Source organism: Mobula birostris, chromosome 24 (genome assembly GCF_030028105.1).
Source record: "Mobula birostris isolate sMobBir1 chromosome 24, sMobBir1.hap1, whole genome shotgun sequence".
NCBI classification, from domain to species: Eukaryota; Metazoa; Chordata; class Chondrichthyes; order Myliobatiformes; family Myliobatidae; genus Mobula; species Mobula birostris.
In genome coordinates, this window is record NC_092393.1 from 3131362 (window position 1) to 3158938 (window position 27577).

General features: G+C 45.8%; 1 protein-coding gene across 3 annotated transcripts in view; it reads left to right on the forward strand.

Annotated features, from left to right (window-relative positions):
* The window catches only part of mycbpap (mycbp associated protein), a 183191-nt gene that overhangs the window by 148205 nt on the left and 7409 nt on the right, over positions 1–27577 (forward strand). For 2 of the 3 annotated variants that reach the window (XM_072242040.1, XM_072242039.1), the window contains exons 17-18: positions 9745–9842; positions 19362–19532. In XM_072242040.1, the coding sequence (XP_072098141.1) occupies positions 9745–9842; positions 19362–19532 (269 nt within the window). The remainder of the gene's footprint in view (positions 1–9744; positions 9843–19361; positions 19533–27577) is intronic. The other variant, XM_072242041.1, reaches the window with a different exon arrangement.

A 27577-nucleotide genomic window follows, 5' to 3' on the forward strand; every position in this document is an offset into this window, starting at 1 on the left:
ATTCACTGTATATGTCCTGACCTGATTTAACTTCTGAAAATGCAACTCTACACTTACTTGAGTTAAATTCCATCTGCCGATCCTTGGTCCACGATCCCAGTTGATCTAGGTCCTCAAACAACAGGAATTCTGCAGATGCTGGAAATTCAAGCACACACATAAAAGTTGCTGGTGAGCGCAGCAGGCCAGGCAACATCTCTAGGAAGAGGTGCAGTCAACGTTTCAGGCCGAGACCCTTCGTCAGGACCCTTCGTCTAGATCCTGTTGTGATCTTAAGTAACCTTCTTCACGCACACTGTGTCATCAGACTTACTAACGATGCCACCTATATTCTCATCCAAGTTACTCAGATGACAGAATATAGTGGACCCAGAACTGATCCCTGCAGCACAAGACTTGGTCACAGACCTCCAATCTGAAAGATAACCCTCCACGGTCACCCTCTGACTCCTAATGCCAGGCCAATTTTTCATTCAGTTGGCTAGCTCAGCCTGGATCCCATGTGACCTAACCTTCTAAATCAGCCGACCATGCAGGACCTTGTCAAAGGACCTCCTGAAGTTCAACATCTATCTCCCTGCTCTCGTTAATCATCTTGGTCACCTCCTCAAAAGCTGAATATAAAAGTATGAGAGACTTACTAGAGTAGACTCAAAATTTTATTTTCGTGGTAATGTTAGCAGAAACAAAGTTTCAGATGTGGTGAAGGAGTTTTAATTTTTTACACGGTTGATATCTAGTGTGTGTTGACAGTTATAATTATTATATTTAAGATTAAATTAGATAGGCACTTGAATAAACAAGGCATGGAAGAATATGGAACAAATGTTAATTGGGAATAGTGTCAATGGGTAAAATGGTCAGCATGTATGTATGCAACACACACTAAATGCTGGTGAACGCAGCGGGCCAGGCAGCATCTCTAGGAAGAGGTACAGTCGACGTTTCGGGTCGTGACCCTACGTCAGGACTAACTGAAAGAAGAGATAGTAAGAGATTTAAAAGTGGGAGGGGGAGAGGAAGATCCGAAATGATAGGAGGAGCTAAGAGCTGGAAAGTTGATTGGCAAAAGGGATACAGAGCTGGAGAAGGGAGAGGATCATGGGACGGGAGGCTTGGGGAGAAAGAAAGGGGGCGGGGAGCACCAGAGGAAGATGAACATTGATTTCTTTAACTTCCGTTAATGCCCCCCCTCCCCTTCTTACCCCATCCTTTATTTATTTATTATTTTTTCCCTTTTTTTCCTTTTTTCTCTCTCTGTCCCTCTCACAATAACTCCTTGCCTGCTCTCCATCTTCCTCTGGTGCTCCCCTCCCCCTTTCTCCCCAGGCCTCCCGTCCCATGATCCTCTCCCTTCTCCAACCTTGTATCCCTTTTGCCAATCAACGTCCCAGCTCTTGGCTCTATCCCTCCCCCTCCTGTCTTCTCCTATCATTTTGGATCTCCCCCTCCCCCTCCCACTTTCAAATCTCTTAGTAACTCTTCCTTCAGTTAGTCCTGACGAAGGGTCTCGGCCCGAAACGTCGACTGTACCCCTTCCTATAGATGCTGCATGGCCTGCTGTGTTCTGCCAGCATTTTGTGTGTGTTGCTTGAATTTCCAGCATCTGTAGATTTCCTGGTGTTTGCAGCATGTATGTATGCTGGTTTCTGTGCTGTACTTTGGAGTTCTATGCTGAGGGAAGAGAGAACTGCTGCTGTGTCTTGAAGGCAGGGATAGAATATAGAATAGTTCCATACAGGAACAGCCCAGTTGGCTCATGATGTTGTGTCAAGCTTATTATGCTAAAAACACTCTAATCCCTTCTGCCTGCTCATCTGTCCCTCCATTTTCTCTATATTCATGTGCCTATCGAAAAGCCTCTTAAATGCCTGCACCTCCACCAGCAGCAGGTCATTCTAGGCACCCACCACACAATGAAAAATATACTTATCCAGTACATCTTTGAATTTTCTGCCTTGTGCTTTAAGCACACGCCCTCTAGTATTAAACATATCAAACCCGGAAAGAATATAGTGACTATCTACTCTATCTCTGCCTCTGACAATTTGATCTCCGCTCAGCCTCCACCACTCCAGAGAAAGCTGCCAACCTCTCCTTGTAGCACATGTCCTCTAATACAGGCAGTATCTTGGTAAACCTTTTTCACACCCTTTCCAAAGCTCCCACCTCCTTCTAATAATAGGCTAATCAGAATTTAATGCAATACTCCAGATGTGGCCCAACTCATTTTATAAAACCTCAAAATTACTCCTTCACTCTTGAACTCAACTAATAATAATGCCTCAACTAATAAATGCAAGTATGCGACACACCCTCTTAACCACCTTATCAACCTGCACAACAACTTCCAGGGAGCTACGGACTTGGACCCTAGATCCCTCTGTTGGATTCTGTTGTTTTTAATCAAAGATTTTTTTCAGAAGTCAGGAAGGAGGCACAAAATGTGTTGCTTCACAGTCGTTTTATTAAGCATTAACAGAACAAAGGAAATCTAAAACGGGCTGTAACAGAAGCAGAAGGCAGAGCAAAGACAACGACAAAAGTTAGCACTCTCTTGTAGTCAGCTATTTTTATACTTCACAGAAAAGAAAAACTCTATTCAAATCTACAGATAAGAGTCACCCAATGAGATGCCCCATATTCAAACATGCAATACCAAGAGTTCATACAAATAATCACAATGAAACACCACACAAATATAACCACTAGAGATCACACTAACCAACAGAATATGCATATTGTGGCCACAGGAAACATACTAAGCAATTACTTGTGTATAAGCAGTTATATGAAATATAGGCAGACAATCAATTGGTAAGCTGCAAAGAAATTAACGAACGGTTGGATTCAACACCTCTGTATTTCAACATGGTTAGGGGTCTCGCCGTCAACAGTGTGTCACCCCTTTATATCTGATCTCTCAAAATACAACACCTCACATTTGGTCCAATTAAACTCCATCTGCAGTTTCTCTGCCTATATCTGCCACCGATATATATCCTACTTTATCCTTTGGAAGCCTTCTGCATTATTCACACCACCACCTATCTAGGTATTGTAGGTAAACTTACGAACCCACCTATCTACATTTTCATCTAGGTTATTAATATTTATCCCAAACAGCAGCGTGCCCGATACCAATCCTCATGGAACACCACTCCTCATGGACCTCCAGCCAGAATTGACCACTGCCCTCTGTCTTCTGATCAAGCTAATTGAGAATCCAGACAGCTAAATCACTCTGAATCCGATGCATCTTAATCTTCTGGATGAACCTTCCTTGCAAGACCTCATCAATCAACACATACACATATCCATAGCTCTACCTTCATCAGTCACCTTCTCAAAAAACTTGGTTAAGTTAGTAAGACATGACTTGCCCCACACAAAGCTGTGCTGGCTTTCCCTAAATAGGCCATGGCTATCAAGATGCTTAAAAAGCCTAACTCTAAGAATCCTATCCAATAGCTTCCCTACGACTGATGTGAGACTCAGCAGTCCCCAGAGTTATCTATATTTCTCTTCTTGAACAATGGAACAAAATTAATTATTTGCCAGTTCTCCAAGACCTCACATGTGGCAAGACAGGATATGAAGATCTTGGTCAAGGTCCCATCAATCTCATCTTTTGCCTCTCTCAGCAACCTAGGGTATACATATATCATCAAGCCTGGGGATATACCCACCTTAATGTTTTTATGTGATGAAACACAACCTTGTTGTTTATTTTGAAATACCCTAGTATATTAGTATGCTCCACACCCTCACTATCTTCCACATCTGTCTCCTAGGTGATCTCACCCACCGCTTCTGTCTCCAAACACATATTCCTTCCTTTATCTTTGAGTCTTCCTACCCTCTCCTTAGTTCTCATAGAGTCATAGAAAAGTACAGCACTGAAACAGGACCTTCGGCCCATCTAGTCCATGCCAAACCATTTAAACTACCTACTCCCATCGACCTGCACACAAACCATAGCCCTTCCATCCATGAACCTATCCAAACTTCCCTTAAACATTGAAATTGAGCTTACATGCAACATTTGCACGGGCAGCTCCACACCTTCACGACCCTCCGAGTAAAGAAGTTTCCCCTCATGTTCCTCTTAAACATTTCACCTTTCACCTTTAGCCCATGACCTCTAGTTGTAGTCCTCAGTAGAAATAGTCTGCTTACATTTACCCCTCATAATTTTGTATCAAATCACCTCTCAATTTTCTACCTCCAGGAATCACCTCTCAATCTCTCCTTATAACTCAGGTTCTCCAGTCCCAGCAACATCCTTGTAAATTTTCTTTGTACTTTTTCAACTTTATTTGCATCCTTCCAGTAGTAGGTGACCAAAACTACACACAATACTCCAAATTAGTCCTCACCAACCTTTTATACAACTTCAATATAACATCCTAATTTCTGTACTATATTCTTTGATCTATGAAAGCCAATGTACCAAAAGCTTTCTTTACGATCCTATCTACCTGTGACAACACTTCCAATAAATTAGGGGCCTGTATTTCCAAATTGTCCAGAAGAAGGCTATCTCAAACCAGTTCTTTAGAAAAGTTTGTCAAGAACAATCACGGCCATGGATAGACCGTACGATACAGCACATAATGAGGATGATGATTCCCAGATCCCTTCGTTCTACTGTTCGTTGTGTAAGACCTTCCCAGATCAGTCCTACCAAAGTGCAAAACCTCACACGTGTCTGCATTAAATCCATCTGTCATTTTCAGCCCATTTTTCCAGCTGGTCCAGATCCCACTTCTCTGCTGTCCACTACACACCCAGTCTTGGTGTCATCCACAAACTTGCTCATCCAGTTAACCACAGTATCATCTAGATTGTTGATATAAATGACAAACAACGAACCCAGCACTGATCCCTGCAGCACACCACTAGTCACAGGCCTCTAGTCAGAGGGGCAGCCATCTACTACCACTCTCTGGTTTCTCCCACAAAGCCAATGTCTAATCCAATTTACTACCTGGTCTTGAATGACTGAACCTTCAGTGTCTTCCACAGTGAGGTTTGACGCAAATTACTTGTTAAGTTCGCCTGCTATTTCTTTACCCCCATTACTACTTCTCCAGTGCCCTTTTCCAGCAGTCCAATATCCATTCTCCCCTCTCTTTTACTCTTTATATATCTGAAAAATATTTTTGTATCCTACTTTATATTATTGGTCAGCTTAGCTTCATATTTCAGCTTTTCTCTCCTTATGGATTTTAATTGCCTTTTGCTTGTTTTTAAAAGCCTGCCAATCCTTTAATTTCCCACTAATTTTTGCTCTATTTCAGAAACCGTCTTTTCCTTTTCTGCAATTTTCACTCTCAAGCTACAGGGTAAATTCTATAATATTATGATCACTACCTCCTAAAGGTTCCATTACCTTAAGCTCCCTAATCAAATCTGGTTCATTACACAACACTCAATCCAGAATTGCCTTTCCCTTAGTGGGGTTAACCACAAGTTGCTCCAAAAAAGCCATCTTGCAGGCATCCTGCAAATTCTCTCTCTATGGATCCAAATTCAGCACCAACCTGATTTTCCCAATCTACCTGTATATTGTAATCTCCAGTGTCTATCATAACATTACTTTTTTTTACATGTCTTTTCTATCTCCCTTTGTAATTTGTACCCCATGTCTTGGCTACTGTTTGTAGGCCTGTACATAACTCCCATAGTTTTTACTTTTGCAGTTTCTTAACTCACCCAAATGAATTCTACATCTTCCAATCCTATGTCATCTTTTTCTATGCGTTTGATTTCATTTCTTACCAACAGAGGCACGCCACCCACTCTGTCTACCTGCCTGTCATTTTTATACAATGTGTATACTTAGATGCTGGGCTCCCAACTATGGTCATCTTTCAGCCATGAATCAGTGATGCCCACAATGCCACTCCTGCCAATCTCTAACTACGCTACAAGATCATCTACCTTATCCCGTATACTGCCTGTTTTCATCACCCTTTTTGATTTTGTTCCCGTGTTACATTTCAAATCATCCCACTGACTGCAATTTTGCCCTATCATCTGCCTGTCCTTCCTCAGTCTCACTTCACACTGTACAGTATCTACTTTTCACTAACTGCCCCAACCTCAGCCCTATCACTCTAGTTCCCAGCCCCTTGCCAAATTAGTTTAAAACAACTCTAGAAAACCTGCCCACAAGGATATCGGTCCCCTAGCATTCAGGTGTAACCCATCCCTTTTGTACAAGTCATACCTTCCCCAGAAGAGAGCCCAGTGATCCAGAAATCTGAACTCTTGCCCCCTACACCAGTTCCTCAGCCACTCATTCATCTGTACTATCATCCTGTTCCTGCCCTGACTACACATGACACTGGCAGTAATTCAGAGACATCAACCCTGGAGGTCCTGCTCTTCAGCCTCTTCCCCTACTCCCATTAGTCAGTGCTCAGGACCTCTTTCCCCTTTCTACCTATGCCATTGGTGCCAATATTCACCACGACCTCTAGCTGCTCACCTTCCCTCTTGAGAATCTTCTTCAGGTGCTCTGAGGCATCCTTGACTCAAGCATCTTGGGGGTGGGGAGACAACACACAATCCTGGCATCTATTTCACAGCTACAGAGTCTCCTGTCCATCCCCCTAACTGTCAATATTGCTCTACCTGACTTTGCCCTTCCCAGCTGGCTTCAGAGCAAGCCACAGTGCTACAGGCCTGGCAGCTGCTGCTGTCCTCTGATAGGTCGTCCCCCAGTATCCAGAGGGGTATATTTGTTGGAGGGGAATGGCCACAGGGACTACTTACTCCCCTTACTTCTTCTAGTAGTTACCTACCTACTATCTGAAGCCTACACTCGGGGAGTGACCAGTTCAGTAAAAGTCTTATCTGTGAGGTTTTCAGCCTCCTGCATGATCCTGGGTACAACCAGCTCCAGCTCCTGTACCTTGACCTTGTCAGTTAGGAGCTGAAATTGGGTGCACTTTCTGCAGATATAGTAATCACGGAGACTGTTAGGAACCCTGAAATCCCACATTTTACAGGAGTATTCCACTGCCTTAACTACCATCCTGCCTCCTTTTGCTCGAACTTCTTAAGCTGACAGGTGCCCGGAGGAGGGACCATATTACTTCTATCCTGGCCTCTCTCCACTGGCTACCAGTATGGTTTAGAATTGGTTTTAAGGTTCTCCTGTGTGTTTATAAAGCCCTAAATGGGCTGCCCCCCTCCTATATCGCAGACCTACTAACCCCTTATTCTACTTCCTGGTCCCTCAGGTCGGCTGACTTGGGGCTCCTGGCTGTCCTGCGATCTAAACTTAAGCTCAGGGGTGACCGTGCCTTTGCTGTTGTAGCCCCTAGACTGTGGAACAGCATTCCCCCTCCCTATCAGATCTGCCCCCTCCATTGACTCTTTTAACTCCAAGCTCAAAACTTACCTTCATTCACTCGCGTTTGAATCTTCCCGATGTGGCTGATTTTTGGCTTGTGCCTTGGCTCATGTGTTGTTTATTTTGTGCCTATAAGCTGTGTGCCTTGTTGTTTATATCTGTGTTTCTTGTATTTGTGATTTTAGCTACCTGTTATGGTTTGTACAGCACCTTGGTCAACATGGGTTGTTTTTAAAATGTGCTTTATAAATAAATTTAACATGACTTGACTTGACTTAAGTTCTACAATCAACTAAATGATTCCAAATGACTCGACGCCCTTAGCCTGCATCTGTTGTCACCCAAGTCTGTTGAGCCAAAGCCTGATTACGCTAACCCTGGCCACAGCAGCAATGGCCAGTCTGCTCACATCGTGCTTCTTTTTATTGGCCTTTGCTAACTTACTAATAAGCTAAGTAATTTCCCGCTCAGCAGACAATTTCCAACAGGCAGCGGTCGCTTTTTAATCATGGTGCATAAAGTCTACAAGGAACTGTATCCAACTCACTCTGCAATCTCCCACTCAGCAGACAAATCCCAATAGGCTTCAGTCGCTTTTTAAATCTGGTGTATTAAGGAACTGTCAGTGGTGGGTGAGTTACTGGAAGGTATTCTAAGGGGGATATGTGATAGAAGTATACAAAATGATGTGGGGTATAGATAGGAGAAATACAAGCAAACGTTTTCCATTTAGATTTTGTGAGGCTAGTATTTAGAGGTCATAGATTAATGGGTGAAAGGTGAAGTGTTTAAGATGAACATGAGGGGGATTTTCTTTAGTCAAAGAGTGGTGAATAAGCTACCAGCAGAAGTGTTGGATGTAGATTTGATTTCAGCATTTAAGAAAAATTTGAATAAGTGCATCGATGGGAGGGGTGAGTAGGGCCCAGGTGCAGATACAGGTTGACAGATTAATAATTTAGCATGGACGAGATGGGCCAAAGGGCCTGTTTCGGCACTGTAGTGCTCCATGACTCTAATTTGCGCTGGATCAATTTAATGCTCTCCCGCAGTCCTTGCTTATCCTTATTTATAGCTGTCTAAAAACTCAGGTTGTGATCACTGTTCCCTGAATGTTCTCCCACTGAGAAGTCAGTCATCTGACTAAGTTCATTTTCCAAGACCAGGTCCAGTACAGTTCCTCCTCTCACTGGACTATTTACATGCTGATTTAAGCAGCATTCCTAGATGCAATCTAACCAATTCTGCCTTAACTGAACTTCTTGCACTGAGGAGGTCAAAGGCTATTGAGGAAGTTGAAGTCACCTGCAACAGCAACCTGTTGTTTTTGTACCTTTCCCTATTCTGCATATCTGTTCCTTAATGTTCCTGTGGCTTTTGGGGGTAATCATAGCAGAGGTATTGCAGTCTATCTGTTGGTCAGTAAATTGAGGATCCAATTGCAGAGAAAGGTGCCAAGTTCTCGGTTTAGGAGTTCGCACAAATATGTCCATTTTTCTATAATGTCCTGATGCAAGGTTTCAACCCGAAATGTCAACAATTCCTTTCCTCCCACAGATGCTGTCTGACCCGCGGAATTCTTCCTGCACGTTGTTTGTTACTCCAAAGTTCAGCATCAGCAGTCTCTTGTGTCTCCGTAATACCATGCCCTCTACCTTATATTACACCTTCTCATTCTTCCTACTCTGCACTTCTCAATGTGAATTGTCATCTGCCCCTATCCGCCCATTCTACCAGTTATCTGCTTATCCTTGGAGTCTGTAGCTATCCCCTACCCTGCTCACCATCCTGCAGTTCTCCAGTTTCCGGCTGTACGTTCGTATCCAGTCTGAAAAAGGATCTTTTACAGCTGCCTGCTTCCTGTTACCCAGCCAGGTTTGTGTAGCAGGGAATCCTGGGGACGCTCAGCGGGCATTCATAGGTACCTGGATGGCATTGGTTTGGAGGGTTATGGTCCAGGTGCACGTAGATGGGATTAGGCAGCAGATCAGCCGAAGGACCTGTTTCATGCCATAATACTCCATGACTATCTGTGGAGAGACTTAATGTTTTAGCCAGTGACTCTGCAACAATCAACCTGAGCCCTGATTCTCACTTTCTCAGTGCTGTCTGGCAAGTAGAGTACTTCCACCATCTTTTGTTTTCATTTCAGATTTCCAGCATCTATACTTGTTACTTTGTGGAGCCAAGTGAAACATCGGATACTTAAACATCCCTGTCATTTAGAATTACAAAGAAAGCATTCTGGGCCCTTCTTTGTCTGGGTGTAACAGTATGGATATCCAAGTCATTTAGTGCCACTCACTTGGTTTTCCTTTCTTTCCTGTCCATTAAAACCTTTCCATTAACAACTGATCTGCCCCGGTAACTACATCCAGCAGATTCAAGAAAACAAACCAAGAAAGATGATAAGAAAGCAACTGACAGAAAAGGGAAAAGAGCAAACAGATCTGCGGGCAAGGAAGACGAGAAGGAGGTATGATAAATGTCTGTAATGTTACTCTTCCTTCTCTGTTAAATTCAAACTTTGGTATTTTTGCTTTGAAACTGTATCTAGTTTGGATTGACTTTGGTCCTACAATTACATAGGCAGCACCATGGTACCTGGTAGTCTATTTTGAAATTCATGTGGCCTACCTGACACACTCTTCCTTCTCAGTACTGTTGTACTTTTAAAAGTTTTCAAAACGCTTGGATTTTTCAGTTTTCCCCCACACTAAGCATGGTGTCATCTAATCTCCGAGTCTGGCACTGTGGCTCAGAAGTGAAGAAACTTTGTGGGTCGAAGGGCTGTAGGTTTTTCTAAAGGTGAAGAGGGCTGCAGTGGTGATAGGAGATTGCCTAGTCAGAGGAATAGAAATGAGATTCTGTGAGACACCTGGATGGCATGTTGCCTCCCAGATGCAGAGTCAGGGGTGTCTTGGATCAGGTCCATGGCTTTCTAAAAGGGCAGGGTGAGCAGCTAGAACTTTTGGTACATATTACAGCCCATGCCACACACCACTAAGGGCAAGAATAGGATTATTTGGCAGATGAATATGTGGCTGAGGAATTGGTCTAAGGGGCAGGGTTCAAATTTCTGGATCATGGGGAAGGTACGACCTGTACAAAAAGGACAGATTACACCTGAACCTAAGGGGGACCAATATCCTTGTGGGCAGGTTTGCTTGAGCTGTTTAGAGGGGTTTAAATTAATTCAGCACGGACATGGGATCAGGAGTAATCGTGCTGAGGATGGGCCAGTCGGTTTACAAACAGAGGCAGTGTTCAGTGAGACTGCCAGTAAGGAAAAGCTGATGATAGGGCAAAATTGCAGTCAACAACATGAGTTGCAATGTAAAAAGTGGACAAAATCGAAAAGAATTCAAAGGTTTCAAAGGTACAATTTAATGTCAGAGAACTGTATACAATATACATCCTGAAATGCTTTTTCTTTGCAAACATCCACAAAAACAGAGGAGTGCCCCAAAGAATGAACGACGGCTAAATGTTAGAACCCCAAAGTTCTCCCCAGCTCCCCTCACGCGCTTAAGCAGTAGCAAGCAACAATCCCCCGTCCCCCACCGGCAAAAAACATCAGCCACGCCACCGAGCACTCCAGCGTGAGCAAAGCAATAGCAAAGACACAGACTTCCAGTTACCCCCAAAGACTTCGCGTTTCACCCGGTGTTCAACATACTCTCTCCCTCCCTAATAAGGGAGAAAGAGATGTCTCCATTTTCCTAGCGAGCAGGGCGACATAGCAAACAAGATGTATAAGATAATGAGAGGTATTGATCGTGTGGATAGTCGGAGTCTTTTTCCCAGGGCTGGAATGGCTAGCATGAGAGGGCACAGGTTTAAGGTGCTTGGAAGTAGGTACAGAGGAGATGTCAGGGGTAAGTTTTTTTACACAGAGAGTGGTGAGTGCGTGGAATAGGCTGCTGGCGGCGGATACAATAGGATCTTTTAAGAGACTCCTGGATAGGTACATGGAGCTTAGAAAAATAGAGGGCCATGGGTAGTTCTAAGGTAAGGACATGTCCAGCACAGCTCTGTGGGCTGAAGAGCCTGTATGGTGCTGTAGGTTTTCTATCTTCTACGTTCTAACTCGCTGGTTTGCGATGTTAAAAGTCCATTACATCATTTTTTTCAAGCTCTGTGCCTTAAGATGGCAAAGATCTCGGGTCTCCAGGCACACAGCAGATATCCCAACTCCCCTGATGACACACAGGTCTCCTGTCATGACACTGACCCTCGATCCGTCCGTCTCCAGAGTCCTGAGATCCTAGGCTTCCAAATTCGAGCCGGACTAGTAGGCTGAACCTTTGGCGTGCTGAACAATGGCCAGTTATGGAACCCCAAGAGCAGGTCCCATTCCCACAAAGAACCGTAGTCAGCATGTAACTCCAGGTCAGGCTCTTCAAAAGAACCCTGAAAGGGAAAAATAGAGATATTAAAGATGAAAATAGAGCTGTTTCCAAAGAGCAAGCAAAGGAGTCACCATTAGGTGCCATTAAATACAGGATAAGTGAATACAGTTTTGAAGGTGTTATATTTGAATGCACGCAGTACACGGAATAAGGTAGATGAACTTGTAGCACAGTTACAAATTGGCATGTATGACTTTGTGGACATCACTGAATTGTGGCTGAAAGAAGATTATAGTTGGGACCTTAACATCCAAGGATACACATTGTATGGAAAGACCAGGCAGGTGGCAGAGGGGTTTTGTACGACTCTGTTGGTAAAAAGTGAAATCAAATCATTAGAAAAACATAACATTAAATCGGAATGTGTTGAATCATTGTGGGTAGAGCTGATGAATGGCAAGGGGCAAAAAGACCCTGATGGAAGTTATATACAAACGCAACCCCCCCCCCAACAACAGTAAAGGTGTGATCTACAAATTACAACACAAATATAAAATGCATGTCAAAAGGGCAATGTTACAATAGTCATCGGGGATTTCAATATGAAGATAGGTTGGGAAAATCAGGTTGGTGTGGGATTTTCAATTCCCATTGCAATTTGCCTATCACCACAATCGGTCAATGGCAGATGCAATTTCAATGGCTCTCCACACGGCTTTAGACCATCTGGATAACATAAAAACCTATGTCAGGATGCTGTTCATTGACTATAGCTCAGCAATTAACACCATCATTCCCACAATCCTGATTGAGAAGTTGCAGAACCTGGACCTCTGTACCTCCCTCTGCAACTGGATCCTCGACTTCCTAACTGGAAGACCACAATCTGTGTAGATTAGTGATAACATATCCTCCTTGCTGACGATCAACACTGGCTCACCTCAGCTCTACTCTCTGTATACACATGACTGTGTGGCAAGGCATAGCTCGAATACCATCTATAAATTTGTTGATGATACAACCACTGTTGGTAGAATCTCAGGTGGGACAAGAGCACGCAAAAGAGTGAGATATGCCAACTAGTAGAGTGGTGTCGCAGCAACAACCTGGCACTCAACGTCAGTAAGACGAAAGAGCTGGTTGTGGACTTCAGGAAGGGTAAGACAAAGGAACACATACCAATCCTCATAGAGGGATCAGAAGTGGAGAGAGTGAGCAGTTTCAAGTTCCTGTGTCTTAAGATCTCTGAGGATCTAACCTGGTCCCAACATATCGATGTAGTTATGAAGAAGGCAAGACAGCAGCTATACTTCATTAGGAATTTGAAGAGATTTGGCATGTCAACAAGTACACTTAAAAGCTTCTATATGTAAGGGGGTTTCGATTTTTATGTTACTGCGGAGGCTAATTAAAATGGCGTCTTTGTTATGTTAATCTGGGGAATGCGGCTTTGTTGTGTTAAACACTGAGAAAGTTTGCGATAACAGTTTGTTTTTGCTTTAGAGTCTGATAAGAGAGTGCTATTAACCAATTGGGATAGTTGTTATGGTTTTGGTGTATTTGAAGATACTGTATGCGTGGGGTTTTGGGGCAGAAGGCGGGAGAGCGAGACAGAGGATGGACCAGGTGCTGTGAGTCCGCTAACGGGGTCGGACCCCGAGCGGGACGTTCGGCGAGAAGACGGAGACAGACTCGTGTGGAGCGTCTGGTCGACCACCGTTGTTGGTCCCATGCGGCCGGTCGAGGTGGTCCGAGGGGGTCACAGGGTGAAGAAGAAGGTCCTTGAGCTCCAACGGTTTTGTGCACGAAGAGATTGAACTTTGATAAGTGTGGCGCCTTTTATTTTCCTTTTATATTTTATTCTCTTTTAATTATATAGTTCCAGTAATATCTACAAACTGTAACTCATTTAATTGCATCTGGTGTATTGTCTGTTATTTGGGCGGGGTGGGGTACCTTACACGGCATCCACACAAACTAATTATCCAGTTTGGCGGGGCCGAGGCTGTTTCCCTAGACGACAGCGAGCCGAGCGACCCTGAGGGTGGCTGGGGGGGGCTACATATAGTTGTACTGTGGAGAGCATTCTGACAGGCTGCATCACTGTCTGGTATGGAGGGGCTACTGCACAGGACCGAAAGAAGCTGCAGAAGGTTGTAAATCTAGTCAGCTCCATCTTGGGCAGCCTACAAAGTACCCAGGACATCTTTAGGAAGTGGTGTCTCAGAAAGGCAACGTCCATTATTAAGGACCTCCAGCACCCAGGGCATGCCCTTTTCTCACTGTTACCATCAGGTAGGAGATACAGAAGCCTGAAGACACACTCAGCGATTCAGGAACAGCTTCTTCCCCTCTGACATCCAATTCCTAAATGGACATTGAATCTTTGGACACTACCTCACTTTTTAAAAAATATACAGTATTTCTGTTTTTGCACATTTGATTTACTTGTTTGTTTATTATTATTACTTTATTTATTATTATTTTATTTTTCTCTCCTAGATTATGTATTGCATTGAACTGCTGCTGCTAAGTTAACAAATTTCACGTCACCGGATTCTGATTCCAAGAGGGAAGTTTTTAGAATGCCTGTGAGATGGCTTTTTAGAGCAGCTCATGGTTGAGCCCACTAGGGGATCAGCAATTTTGGATTGTGTGTTGTGCAATGGACTGGAACTGATTAGAGAGCTTAGAACTGGACTGCTGGAAAATGATGCTCAAGAGGTAAAAATGGGGGAACAGGGAAATGGCAGATGAACTGAATAAGTATTTTGCATCAGTCTTCAATGTGGTAAACACTAGCAATATGTTAATGTTCCAAGAGTGTCAGAGGGGGCAGAAGTGTATGAAGTTGCCATTACTGGGGAGAAGGTTCTTCAGAAACTGAAAGGTCTGAAGATAGATGTCTCCTGAACCAGATGGTGTACACCCTGGGGTTCTGAAAGAGGTGGCTGAAGAGATTGTGGAGGCATTAGTAATGATGTTTCAAGAAACAATTGATTCTGGCATGGTTCTGGAGAATCGGAAATGTCACTCTACTCTTCAAGAAGAGAGAGAGACAGAAGAAAGGAAATTATAGGCCAGTTAGTCTGATCTCAGTGGTTGGGAAGATCTTAGAGACAACTGTTAAGGATGTGGGTTCGAGGCACTTAGAGGCACATGATTAAATAGGCCGGAGTCAGCATGGTTTCCTCAAGGGAAAGTCTTGCCTGACAAATCTGTTGGAATTATTTGAAGAAATAACAAGCAGGATAGACAAAGGAGAATCTGTAGCTGTTGTGCACTTGGATTTTCAGAAGGCCGTCGACAAGGTCAGGAGCCCATGGTATTACAGGAAAGACAGTAGCATGGATAAAGCAGTGGTTGATTGGCAGGAGGCAGAGTGGGAATAAAGGGAGCCTGTTCTGGTTGGCAATCGGTGACTCGTGGTGCTTCGCAGGGGTTTGTGTTGGGACCGATTCTTTTCAGGTTATATGTCAATAATTTAGATGATGGAATTGGTGGCTTTGTTGCAAAGTTTGTCTACGATATGAAGATAGGTGGAGGGACAGGTAGTTTTGAGGAAGCAGAGAGGCTACAGAAGTACTTCAACTGGTTAGGAGAATGGGCAAAGAAGTGGCAGAGGGAACACAGAGTCGGGAAGTATATGGTCATCTACTTTGGTAGAAGAATAAAAGCTGTTTTCTAAATAGAGAGAAAATTCAAAGTTCTGAGGTACAAAGGGACTTGGGAGTCCTCATGCAGGAGTTTTAAAAATAAACTTTGCAGGTTGAGTCGGTGGTGAGGAAGGCAAATGCAATGTTAAACATAGAACATAGAACAGTACAGGAACAGGCCACTCGACCCACAGTTTTGTGCCGAAGCATTTAAAAATCAAATCAAAAACACCCAAACACTAATCCATCCTACCTACACAATGTCCATATCCCTCCAACTTCCTCACATCCATGTCCCTATCCAAATGTCTCTTAAAAGCCTCTAATATACTTGCCTCCACCACCATACCAGGCAGTGCATTTCTGGTATCCACCACTCTCTGAGTAAAAAACTTACCCCTCACATCCCCCTTGAACCTACCCCCTCTCACCTTCAATGCAAGCCCTCTGGTATGAGACATTTCAGCCCTGGGAACAGATACTGTACATCCACTCTGTCTGTGTCTCTCATAATCTTATAAATATTTATCAGATCCCCTCTCAGCCTCCACCACTCCAGAGAAAACAGCCCAGGGTTATCCACCCTTTTGTGCCCTCTGGACCAGGCAGCATCCTGGTACCTGCACCCTCTCCAAAACTTCAGCATCCTTCCTCTAGTGGGGCGACCAGAAATGTAGGCAATACACCAGATGTGGCCGAACCAGAGTTTTATAAAGTTGCAACATAATCTCTTGACTTTTGAACTCATTATCTCAACTAATAAAGCAAGCATTCCGCAAGCCTCTTAACCACCTTATTGACCTGTGTAGCCACTTTTAAGGAGCTATGAACTTGGATCCCAAGATCTCTCTGCTCAACAATATCTTAAGGATCTTGCCCTTAACAGTGTACTGTCTCCTTGGCCCTACCAGGGTGCAACACCTCACATTTATCTGAGTTAAACTCCACCTGCCATTTCTCAGTTCATACCTGCAACTGTTCAATATCCTGCTGTGTTCTTTGCCAGTCTTCTACACTGTCCACAACTCCACCAATCTTGGTATCATCTGCAAACTTACTAACCCACCCATCTACATGTCCATCCAGGTTTTTATATATATGTAAAATCACAAACAGCAGAGGTCCCAGCGCAGATCACTGCAGAACACCACTAATTACAGACCTCCAGCTCGAATAAGTGACCTCAACCACTACCCTCTGTCTTGTATGCACAGGCCAGCTCTGAATCCAAACAGCCAACTCGCCGCAGACCCCATGCATTCTAATCTTCTGGATTAGCCTCCCAAGAGGGACTTTGTGAAACGCCTTACTAAAATCCATGTAGACAACATGCATACCCTACCCTCATCAATCTCTCTCGTCACCTTGTCAGAAAACTCAATCAAATTGGAAGACAGGACCTGCCCTGCACAAAGTCATGCTGGCTCTCATTAATTAAGCTGGGCTTCCAAATGCTCACCAGTCCTTCGGAACCTTGTCTGTGGCTAGAGGACACGAAGCAACTGGTCAATTCCACAGCAATCTCATCTCTTGATTCTTCAGATACCTGTGGTAAATCCCATCAGGCCCTGGGGATTTATCCATCTTAATACTTATTAGGAAGCCCAATATTTTCTCCTCCTTGATATCTAAACGCGATAACGCTCAGCACTGAACTGGTCTTCCATATCCTTTTCCTTGGTACATACTGAAGCAAAGTACTCATTAAGTACCTCTCTCACATTCTCTGCATCCAACCAAATGTTGCCTCCATTATCCTTTAGTAGTCCCTCCTTGTCCCTAGTTATCCTCTTAGTCTTGATGTATGTATACAATGCTTTGGGATTCACTTTAATCCTACTTGTTAGGGACATTTCATGGCCTTTCCTGGCTCTCCTAATTCCCTTCCTTCGTTCTGTTCTTGCTTCTTCTTCCTTTTTCTTCTTGACTAAATTCATCACCTCTCTGAACACCTTATCTTTCCATCCCCACTCTCCCTTCTAACAGGAACGTACCTTTCCTGTACTCTGTACCCTCCACATGTCTGATGTGGACTTCCCAGCAAAAAGGTGTTCCCAGTTAATGCTTCTTAGTTTCTACCTCATGCCCTCATAATTTGCCCTACTGCAATTTAAAACTCTCCCACAAGGACCATACCTATCTTTATTTATAACTCTCCTGAAAGTAACTTTCCCTAACTGTTCACCCACTGAAAGGTCAGTCACCTGGCCAGACTCATTGCACAACTCTACATCCAGTATGGCCCTTCCTCTCATTGGACAATTCACACATTGATTTAAGAAACCTTTCTGGATACACTTAATATCTAAACCCCTTACACTAAGAAGGTTGTCATTTATATTAGGGAAATTGAAATCCCCCATGACAATAATCCTATTATTTTTACACAGTTCCTTAATCTGTTTACATATCTGTACCCCAATGTCCTGGTGGCTGTTGGCGGGAGGGGCCTGCAGTACAATTCCAGCAGTGTGACTGCACCCTTCCTATTCCTGAGTTCCACCCGAATGGGCTCAGAGTCTCACCCCTCCATTATGTCTCCCCTGAGTGCAGCTGTGATATTGTCCCTGAGTAGAAGTGCAACTCCCCCTCTATCTTTAATAGAACTTCGAAAACCTGGTACATTAATCACTAGCGATTTCTCCCCTTCCTTTCCAGTCCTGAAGAAGGGTCTCATTCCAAAACGACGACTGTTTACTCTTTTCTATAGATGCTGCCTGGTCTGCTGAGCTCCTCCAGCATTTTATGTCTGTTGCATTAATCATTCATTCCTGCACCACTCTCAACCAAGTTCCAGTAATGGCCGCAACATCACTCCTAGCATTAAAATACACACACTTTAAACTATCCAACCCATCATACTTGTTATTTTAATTTTACCTTTCAATATTTTCCCCGACATCTACCTTCTAGTCCGATTCTTCCCTTACTGACCTGGTGTTCCGGTTTCCAGGCCCCTGGAAAGCCAGTTTAAACTCTTCCAAGTAGCATTAGCAAACCTCCCTCCGATGTCAGCATTCATTTCAAGAGGACTAGAATATAAAAGTCAGGCTTTAAAAAACACTGGTGAGGCCTCGTTTGGAGCATCGAGAGCAGTTTTGGGCCCCTTGTCTAAGATAGGATATGCAGACATTGAAGAGAGTTCAAAGGAGGTTCACGAAAATGGTTCCAGACTTGAAAGGCTTGTCATATCAGGACCATTTGATGGCTCTGGGCCTCTACTCACAGGAATTGAGAAGAACGGGGAGCGCAAGGTCTCATTGAAACCTATTAAATGTTGAAAGCTGTGGATGTGGAGAGGATTTTTTTATGGTGAGTGAGTCTAGGACAAGCGGACGCAACCTCAGAATAGAGGGACGTCCTTTTAGAATGGAGACAAGGAAGGATTTCTTTAGCTAGAGAGTGGTGAATCTGTGGAATTCATTGCCAAAGGTGGCTGTGCCGCCAACTCATTGGGTATATTTAAGGCAGAGGTTGATAAGTTCTTGATTAATCAGGGTATGGGGGGATACAGGGCGAAGGCAGGAGATTAGCCATGATGAAATGGTGGAATAGACTCAGTGGCCAAATGCCTGGTCCTGCTCCTAGATCTTACAGTCTTATTGTGTCTAGTTCAACATTTACCTTTCTTTCTCAGTGGGAAAAACATACAGTCCATATCTGCTTTGAGCCTGATCTTGACCATATTTAAGAGTAAACTGATGAGCAACGAGTAACATTCATACTACATAAGCACCAAGCAACAACCGGCTCTGAGAAGAGGCCTTTGCCTTGTACCTCATCATAAACACTGTGGAGTCTCATTTGTCCAGATACTTATCTGCACAGGCCACATGAATATAGTGATTATTCTGAAGTTTACTAACATTTTGCAATTTGTTGCAGGCTATCTCACTATTGACTTTAGGGGAAAACATTTGGGGGTTGTTATATGGATGAAAGAGAAACTTATGAGCCTTTACCAAATTTGTGCCACCTTTCCCATAGAAACGCCAATCTGGGAAAAAGGCTCGGAGTAAGGATGACAAGAAATCCATCAGTCCCATATCAGCCAGGAGCAGCAGGCTGCTGGCAGGCTCCAAGGAAAATCTACTGCAAGACCAACATCAGATAGACCCCGTCATACACAAACTATACAGGGAGAAGCTGTACACAGAGGTAAGAGCGTCTGGGGCAACTGTTACCCGATACAGAGAAGATGATTCACTGATTTCATCTTCATTAAGTTTTTTAAACATGTCCTGCATGTCCAATTGGGTTGCCCAGAAAAGTTCATGAAACCGGGCAAAGATCCATTAAAGGCAACGGCATGACAATGTGTACGGAATCCTGGGCTAGGATGGGACCTTACAGCTCCTCTCGTGAGCTACTCGGGGAAAAAATGCTGCTGCTGGAATTCAGAAATAAGTACACAACACCCCAGGTTTCACTCCACCCAGTGTGAGGCAGTGCTTTAGCATTAAGGGTGCTTCAATTAACCTCAATTCTGCAAGATTGGGAAGAGATATAATCACCAAGATGTCCACTCTCTGCTTAAGTTGTATTTATTTCTCCTGGAAGGTTTCAGTATGTGGGTATTGGGCAAGAGTAAACTCAGGATTAGCTGCATAAGGCACAGCTTGATCAATTTAGTCTGCAAATACCTACCAACCAGGCTCACACAGGCAAGGGTGAGGAGGACACCAGCGCCTGACAGCAATAGGCAGCACCATCAGCACATAGGGAGGGCAGACATGGTGTCGTCAATGAAAAACACTTGCATATTTCAAAATGCTGTAGCACATTCTGCAGTGAAAAGCAGTAGTTATTACCAGAAATGTGCACATTTCACTGTTTAATTATAATGAGCCATTTTTGTTCCTTCTTTCTTTTCTTTCCTAACCCTTTAGTTAAGTAAGTTCCATAAATATAATTCCTTTAGTCATATGCAGTGTGCTGTTATTTCTTGGCACAGGGTTGTAACAGGGCAGTGAATTACACAGCACCCACACAAACCGGGGTTTGGGGTGGAGAGCCTTCTCAATCTCCCAGGTTTGTCAGGACCGGAGTGTGTCTTCCCTAGACTAATGCAGCCAAGGAAACCAGCGGGGTTTCACCCTGGATCAATCTTGTTGGATGCTGTGTGATTGCCCTGAGCATTGATCCTGTGTGTTTAAGCCTGTGTTAAACTATTTTCTAGTAAAGTGATTAAGATATGTGGCTATGGACGCTGCAGGGGTTGAGCAGTGGTGTGAGTCCACGAGGTTACCAGTAACGGATGTGTGTGTATTGTGGGGTAGGCATTTGTAGTCCAACTGAATTGTTTATTCAAACTTTAAGTATTGTTAAAGTATTAGGAACAATTACGATAATGGAGCGGAGGTTTGACCAAATGACGGGCAAGGACTTTGTTTTAGTTCAGTCTAATTCTGGCGTAACGTCAGTGGATCTGCTCGGTACTACTGGGGCCTCAGGAGAGCGGGGGCCATGGGCTGCCCAAACTTTCCAGGAGGAGGGGAGTGTAGGCGAGCATATCGAAACACTAGCCAAGATGCCCGTAGTTGGGGCAGAGACTGTAAAGACAAGTTGTCCTTGTTTCTGTGGAGCGAGGGGAAGGAGTGGTCTGATTCCTGGGATGGCAGGACTTTCATATGATGAAAGACTGGATCGATTAGGCTTATACTCGCTGGAATTTAGAAGATTGAGGGGGGATCTTATTGAAACATGTAAAATCCTAAAGGGATTGGACAGGCTAGATGCAAGAAAATTGTTCCTGATGTTGGGGAAGTCCAGAACGAGGGGTCGCAGTTTGAGGATAAAGGGGAAGCCTTTTAGGACCGAGATGAGGAAAAACTTCTTCACACAGAGAGTGGTGAATCTGTGGAATTCTCTGCCACAGGAAACAGTTGAGGCCAGTTCATTGGCTATATTTAAGAGGGAGTTAGATATGGCCCTTGTGGCTAAAGGGATCAGGGGGTATGGAGAGAAGGCAGGTACAGGGTTGTGAGTTGGATGATCAGCCATGGTCATACTGAATGGCGGTGCAGGCTCGAAGGACTGAATGACCTACTCCTGCACCTATTTTCTATGTTTCTATGATGTGGAAGGTCTAATGAGTCCTCCAGCGAGGGGTGAGAATTTGAGTTGGTAGCGACCCTTACCTCACTGGCGATAAATGGCAAAATGCCCAGGTTCAAAGTCCCAGCTATCATAGGCTCAGCCTGTTCTCAGGAACGAAGCCCACCCCGAAAGGGGAAGAGAAGTATGAGACTTGGGCAGAGCTGACATCTCAGATGCCGAATGAGTGGCAGTTCTCTGACGATGTACAACACAGTGACTGGTAGAGAGTTTGGGAGGGCTGGCTGCTGACCTCTTGAGAACCCCTTTGCTACCTCTACCAGCTACATGCAAGTGCTAGAAAATGCTTTTTGGTGTGACAAGGAGCCCAGTGGAGCTTCTGATGGGGTTTCTGGAGAAGGGGGGAAAATTTCCACCTATATTTTTTGGCTAGAGGGGCAGTTGAGTTCCTTGTGGCATAGGGGGGGCTGAGGTGAATGAGTTAAGAGTGGACCAAGTGGCAAAAAGCACACAGTCACAGGCTATAATCGCTTGGGGTTTCCAAATGTCTCGTAAGATGTGCCCCCCTCCCTTGTTTGTCGAGCTGCTCAGATAATTAAGAGCGGAGGAGAATGCAACGGAGGCCTCCATCAGCAGGGTACTGACCTCGGTAGTAGCCCCCTTGGCTGAAGTGACCACTGAAAATCCTCACCCCGGGGAGGGGTAAAGGAGCTCGTGGCAGAGTACTGTGAAAATCCCCACCCCGGGGAGGATAAAGGAGCTCGTGGCAGAGTACTGTGAAAATCCCCACCCCGGGGAGGGTAAAGGAGCTCGTGGCAGAGTACTGTGAAAATCCCCACCCCGGGGAGGGGTAAAGGAGCTCGTGGCAGAGTACTGTGAATCCCCACCTCGGGGAGGGGTAAAGGAGCTCGTGGCAGAGTACTGTGAAAATCCCCACCCCAGGGAGGGTAAAGGAGCTCGTGGCAGAGTACTGTGAAAATCCCCACCCCGGGGAGGGATAAAGGAGCACGTGGCAGAGTACTGTGAAACCCCAGCCCAGGGAGGGGTAAAGGAGCTCGTGGCAGAGTACTGTGAAACCCCAGCCCGGGGAGGGGTAAAGGCGCTCGTGGCAGAGTACTGTGAATCCCCAGCCCGGGGAGGGGTAAAGGAGCTCGTGGCAGAGTACAGTGAAAATCCCCACCCCGGGGAGGGGTAAAGGAGCTCGTGGCAGAGTACTGTGAAAAACCCCAGCCCGGGGAGGGGTAAAGGAGCTCGTGGCAGAGTACTGTGAAAATCCCCACCCCGGGGAGGGGTAAAGGAGCTCGTGGCAGAGTACTGTGAAAAACCCCAGCCCGGTGAGGGGTAAAGGAGCTCGTGGCAGAGTACTGTGAAAATCCCCACCCCGGGGAGGGGTAAAGGAGCTCGTGGCAGAGTACTGTGAATCCCCGCCCCGGGGACGGGTGAAGGAGCTCGTGGCAGAGTACAGTAAAACCCCACCCCGGGGAGGGGTAAAGGAGCTCGTGGCAGAGTACTGTGAAAATCCCCACCCCGGGGAGGGGTAAAGGAGCTCGTGGCAGAGTACAGTAAAACCCCACCCCGGGGAGGGATAAAGGAGCACGTGGCAGAGTACTGTGAAACCCCAGCCCAGGGAGGGGTAAAGGAGCTCGTGGCAGAGTACTGTGAAACCCCAGCCCGGGGAGGGGTAAAGGCGCTCGTGGCAGAGTACTGTGAATCCCCAGCCCGGGGAGGGGTAAAGGAGCTCGTGGCAGAGTACAGTGAAAATCCCCACCCCGGGGAGGGGTAAAGGAGCTCGTGGCAGAGTACTGTGAAAAACCCCAGCCCGGGGAGGGGTAAAGGAGCTCGTGGCAGAGTACTGTGAAAATCCCCACCCCGGGGAGGGGTAAAGGAGCTCGTGGCAGAGTACTGTGAAAAACCCCAGCCCGGTGAGGGGTAAAGGAGCTCGTGGCAGAGTACTGTGAAAATCCCCACCCCGGGGAGGGGTAAAGGAGCTCGTGGCAGAGTACTGTGAATCCCCGCCCCGGGGACGGGTGAAGGAGCTCGTGGCAGAGTACAGTAAAACCCCACCCCGGGGAGGGGTAAAGGAGCTCGTGGCAGAGTACTGTGAAAATCCCCACCCCGGGGAGGGGTAAAGGAGCTCGTGGCAGAGTACAGTAAAACCCCACCCCGGGGAGGGGTAAAGGAGCTCGTGGCAGAGTACTGTGAAAATCCCCACCCCGGGGAGGGGTAAAGGAGCTCGTGGCAGAGTACTGTGAATCCCCAGCCCGGGGAGGGGTAAAGGAGCTCGTGGCAGAGTACTGTGAAAATCCCCACCCCGGGGAGGGGTAAAGGAGCTCGTGGCAGAGCACTGTGAATCCCCAGCCCGGGGAGGGGTAAAGGAGCTTGTGGCAGAGTACTGTGAATCCCCACCCCGGGGAGGGGTAAAGGAGCTCGTGGCAGAGTACTGTGAATCCCCACCCCGGGGAGGGGTAAAGGAGCTCGTGGCAGAGTACTGTGAAAATCCCCACCCCGGGGAGGGGTAAAGGAGCTCGTGGCAGAGTACTGTGAATCCCCAGCCCGGGGAGGGGTAAAGGAGCTCGTGGCAGAGTACTGTGAATCCCCAGCCCGGGGAGGGGTAAAGGAGCTTGTGGCAGAGTACTGTGAATCCCCAGCCCGGGGAGGGGTAAAGGAGCTCGTGGCAGAGCTTTGGACTGAGATGTGCCGGTTGTTACCCACACGGGAGTCAGACCCTCTGGGCAGGGGGCTGCAAGTGAACAGGGTCCTGCGAGAGGGGGAACGACCGGTATTGTCTGTTCTAATTGTGGTGAAGGAGGACATGTCAGGCAGGAGACTGGAAAGGATGGGAAAACCCTCAGAGAGTGAGCCCCCGGGTGCCGAGGTGGAGAGACCCAGTGAGGGAGCACGTTTCCAGCAATATATCAAGGAACACCCCGAAGCAAAAAACCGTATTCCTGAAGGCGTAGTGTGGCCAAGCTCCAGTGTATCGCTACAGATTGAGGGTAGTTATGTTGACACAGGATCTCAGGTTACTCTGCTGTACCATTCGTTTTACAAACGGTATTTGACGCACTTACCATTAACGCTCTCAGTGCAGAAGGGATCTGGGGTCTTGGTACAGGTGACTATCTGTACTATGGCTACTTGTCACTGAAGCTGGAGTTTTCAGAGGCACATGTGGGAGTAGCTGAGGCCCTTGATACACTCGTGTTGGTTTGTCCAGACCCGGTTGAGAAGCATGAAGCTTCATTTCTTGTGGACACGAATACTCCTACTGTGAGGAGGCTAGTGGGAGCCTGCAGGGAGAAAGATGGAGACAGCGCTCTGAAAACATTGTCCATTCACCCCGTGTTCCGAGCTGCTTTTGAGGAAGTGTGTGGCCGCACTGGGCTATGTGGTTCACCCAGTTCAAACCAGTTGTGTTACGGCCTGTGGATGTAGCTAGAGTGACGGGAAACCCTGAATTTCCTGGAATGCCTGAAAATAGGCCCTCTTGGTGGATGCTCCGGAAATCCACAAAGAGGAGTCCTGATACCTGCTGGGGTACTGGTGAGGCCTGGATTGTACGAGTGAACAGAATGAACACTTCAGAGAGGCAGGGGATGCCAATGGCACACCGCTTCCCAGTGATGGTAATGTCTAGTGTCCCTGCGAGACAAGCAGGAGAGAAACTCTCTCTGACAAAGGCAAAGTTGACCGCCGAGTCATTCAACTTTGCGGACTCCCCGGTACCTGGAGATTGGAAGAAGAAGTTGATAGAGAAAATGTTGAAGCTGGAAAATGTCGGGGGTTCCGATGACATCATCGCTCAGAACGGCAGCTTAAATCAACAGCTCCTCCGGAAAAACACATATTTTGCCCCATTAATCCATCAAATATAAGATCTTTCGAAAATATCTGAATTGATAAGGGGGGCAAGAATGGAGATAAAAAAGCATCACTGCAGAGCCTATGGAAGAGAGAGGTGCAACGCGCGGCTCTCCTACACGTGCACGTGGCGGCTGACGATGGGCCTCGCGCAGGCAAAGCAGCAAATATGATAAGGATTCTGGAAGAGATAAGGGAAGTCCAAAAAGATTCAGAGCTTGCCAACGTCAATGAAAAAATAGCGGTGGCAGAGACTTGAATTGAGAAGGTGGAAGATCGCGTGCAAAATGTGGAACAGATACTAAGTAAGACGATAAAAATATTAAATCAACAGGAAAGTAAATTGCTTGACCGGGAGGGAAGATCGCAACAGAAAAATATCAGGATTTATAATGTACCCGAAGGAGCTGAGGGATTGTCGATGATAGATTTTGGAGACAAGCCGCTGTGGGAAGCACTGGAGATTCCCCCGAATATGGAGATGGCGTTCTCTCGCCCAGCAGCCTGCCGGAGACAGACAAAGTAAACAGCGATCCATTGTACTTTAATTTCTCCGATTCTACGAAGGAGCGCAGGGATTGTCGATGATGGACTTTGTAGACAAGCCGCTGTGGGAAGCGCTGGAGATTCCTCAGACCACGGAGATTGAAATCGAAAGGGTGCACCATTCACCTCCCAGAGACAGAGAAGAGAAACCGTGCTCCATAGTGCTTAGATTCCTTCGATTCCAGAGCAAGGCGGAGATTCTACAAAGGGCCTGGGGTAAGAAGAGGGTGTTTTGGAACGGGAGGTTAATATACTTCGATCATGATTAGACCATAAGACAAAGGAGCAGAAGTCAGCCATTCGGCCCATCGAGTCTACTCTGCCATTTAATCATGAGCTGATCCATTCTTCTATTTAGTCCCACTCCCCCGCCTTCTCACCATAACCTTTGATGCCCAGGCTACTCAGATACCTATCAATCTCTGCCTTAAATACATCCAATGAGTTGGCCTCCACTGCTGCCCGTGGCAACAAATTCCATAGATTCACCACCCTCCAGCTAAAAAAATTCCTTCGCATCTCTGTTCTGAATGGGCGCCCTTCAATCCTTAAGTCATGCCCTCTGGTACTAGACTCCCCCATCATGGGAAACAACTTTACCACATCCACTCTGTCCATGCCTTTCAACATTCGAAATGTTTCTATGAGGTCTCCCCTCATTCTGCTAAACTCCAAGGAATACAGCCCAAGAGCGGACAAACGTTCCTCATATGTTAACCCTCTCATTCCCGGAATCATTCTAGTGAATCTTCTCTGTACCCTCTCCAATGTCAGCACATCCTTTCTTAAATAAGGAGACCAAAACTGCCCACAGTACTCCAAGTGAGGTCTCACCAGTGCCTTATAGAGCCTCAATATCAAATCCCTGCTCCTATACTCTATTCCTCTAGAAATGAATGCCAACATTGCATTCGCCTTCTTCACTACTGACTCAACCTGGAGGTTAACCTTAGGGGTATCCTGTACGAGGACTCCCAAGTCCCGTTGCATCTCAGAACTTTGAATTCTTTCCCCATTTAAATAATAGTCTGCTCGTTTATTTCTTCTGCCAAAGTGCATAACCATACACTTCCCAACATTGTATTTCATTTGCCACTTCTTTGCCCATTCTTCCAATCTATCCAAGTCTCTCTGCAGACTCTCCGTTTCCTCAGCACTACCGGCCCCTCCACCTATCTTCATATCGTCAGCAAACTTAGCCACAAAGCCATCTATTCCATAATCCAAATCGTTGATGTACAATGAAAAAAGAAGCAGCCCCAACACGGGCCCTTGTGGAACACCACTGGTAACCGGCAGCCAACCAGAATAGGATCCCTTTATTCCCACTCTCTGTTTCCTGCCAATCAGCCAACGCTCTATCCACATATGTAACTTTTCCGTAATTCCATGGGCTGTTATCTTGTTAAGTAGCCTCATGTGTGGCACCTTGTCAAAGGCTTTCTGAAAATCCGAATATACAGCATCCACTGCATCTCCCTTGTCTATCCTACTTGTAATTCTCAAAAAATTGTAATAGGTTTGTCAGGCAGGATTTTCCTTTAAGGAATCCATGCTGAGTTCTGCCTATCTTGTCATATGCCTCCAGGTACTCTGTAACCTCATCCTTGACAATCGACTCCAACAACTTCCCAACCACCGATGTCAAGCTAACAGGTCTATAATTTCCTTTTTGCTTCTTTGCCCCCTTCTTAAATAGCGGAGTGATATTTGCAATCTTCCAGTCCTCCAGAACCATG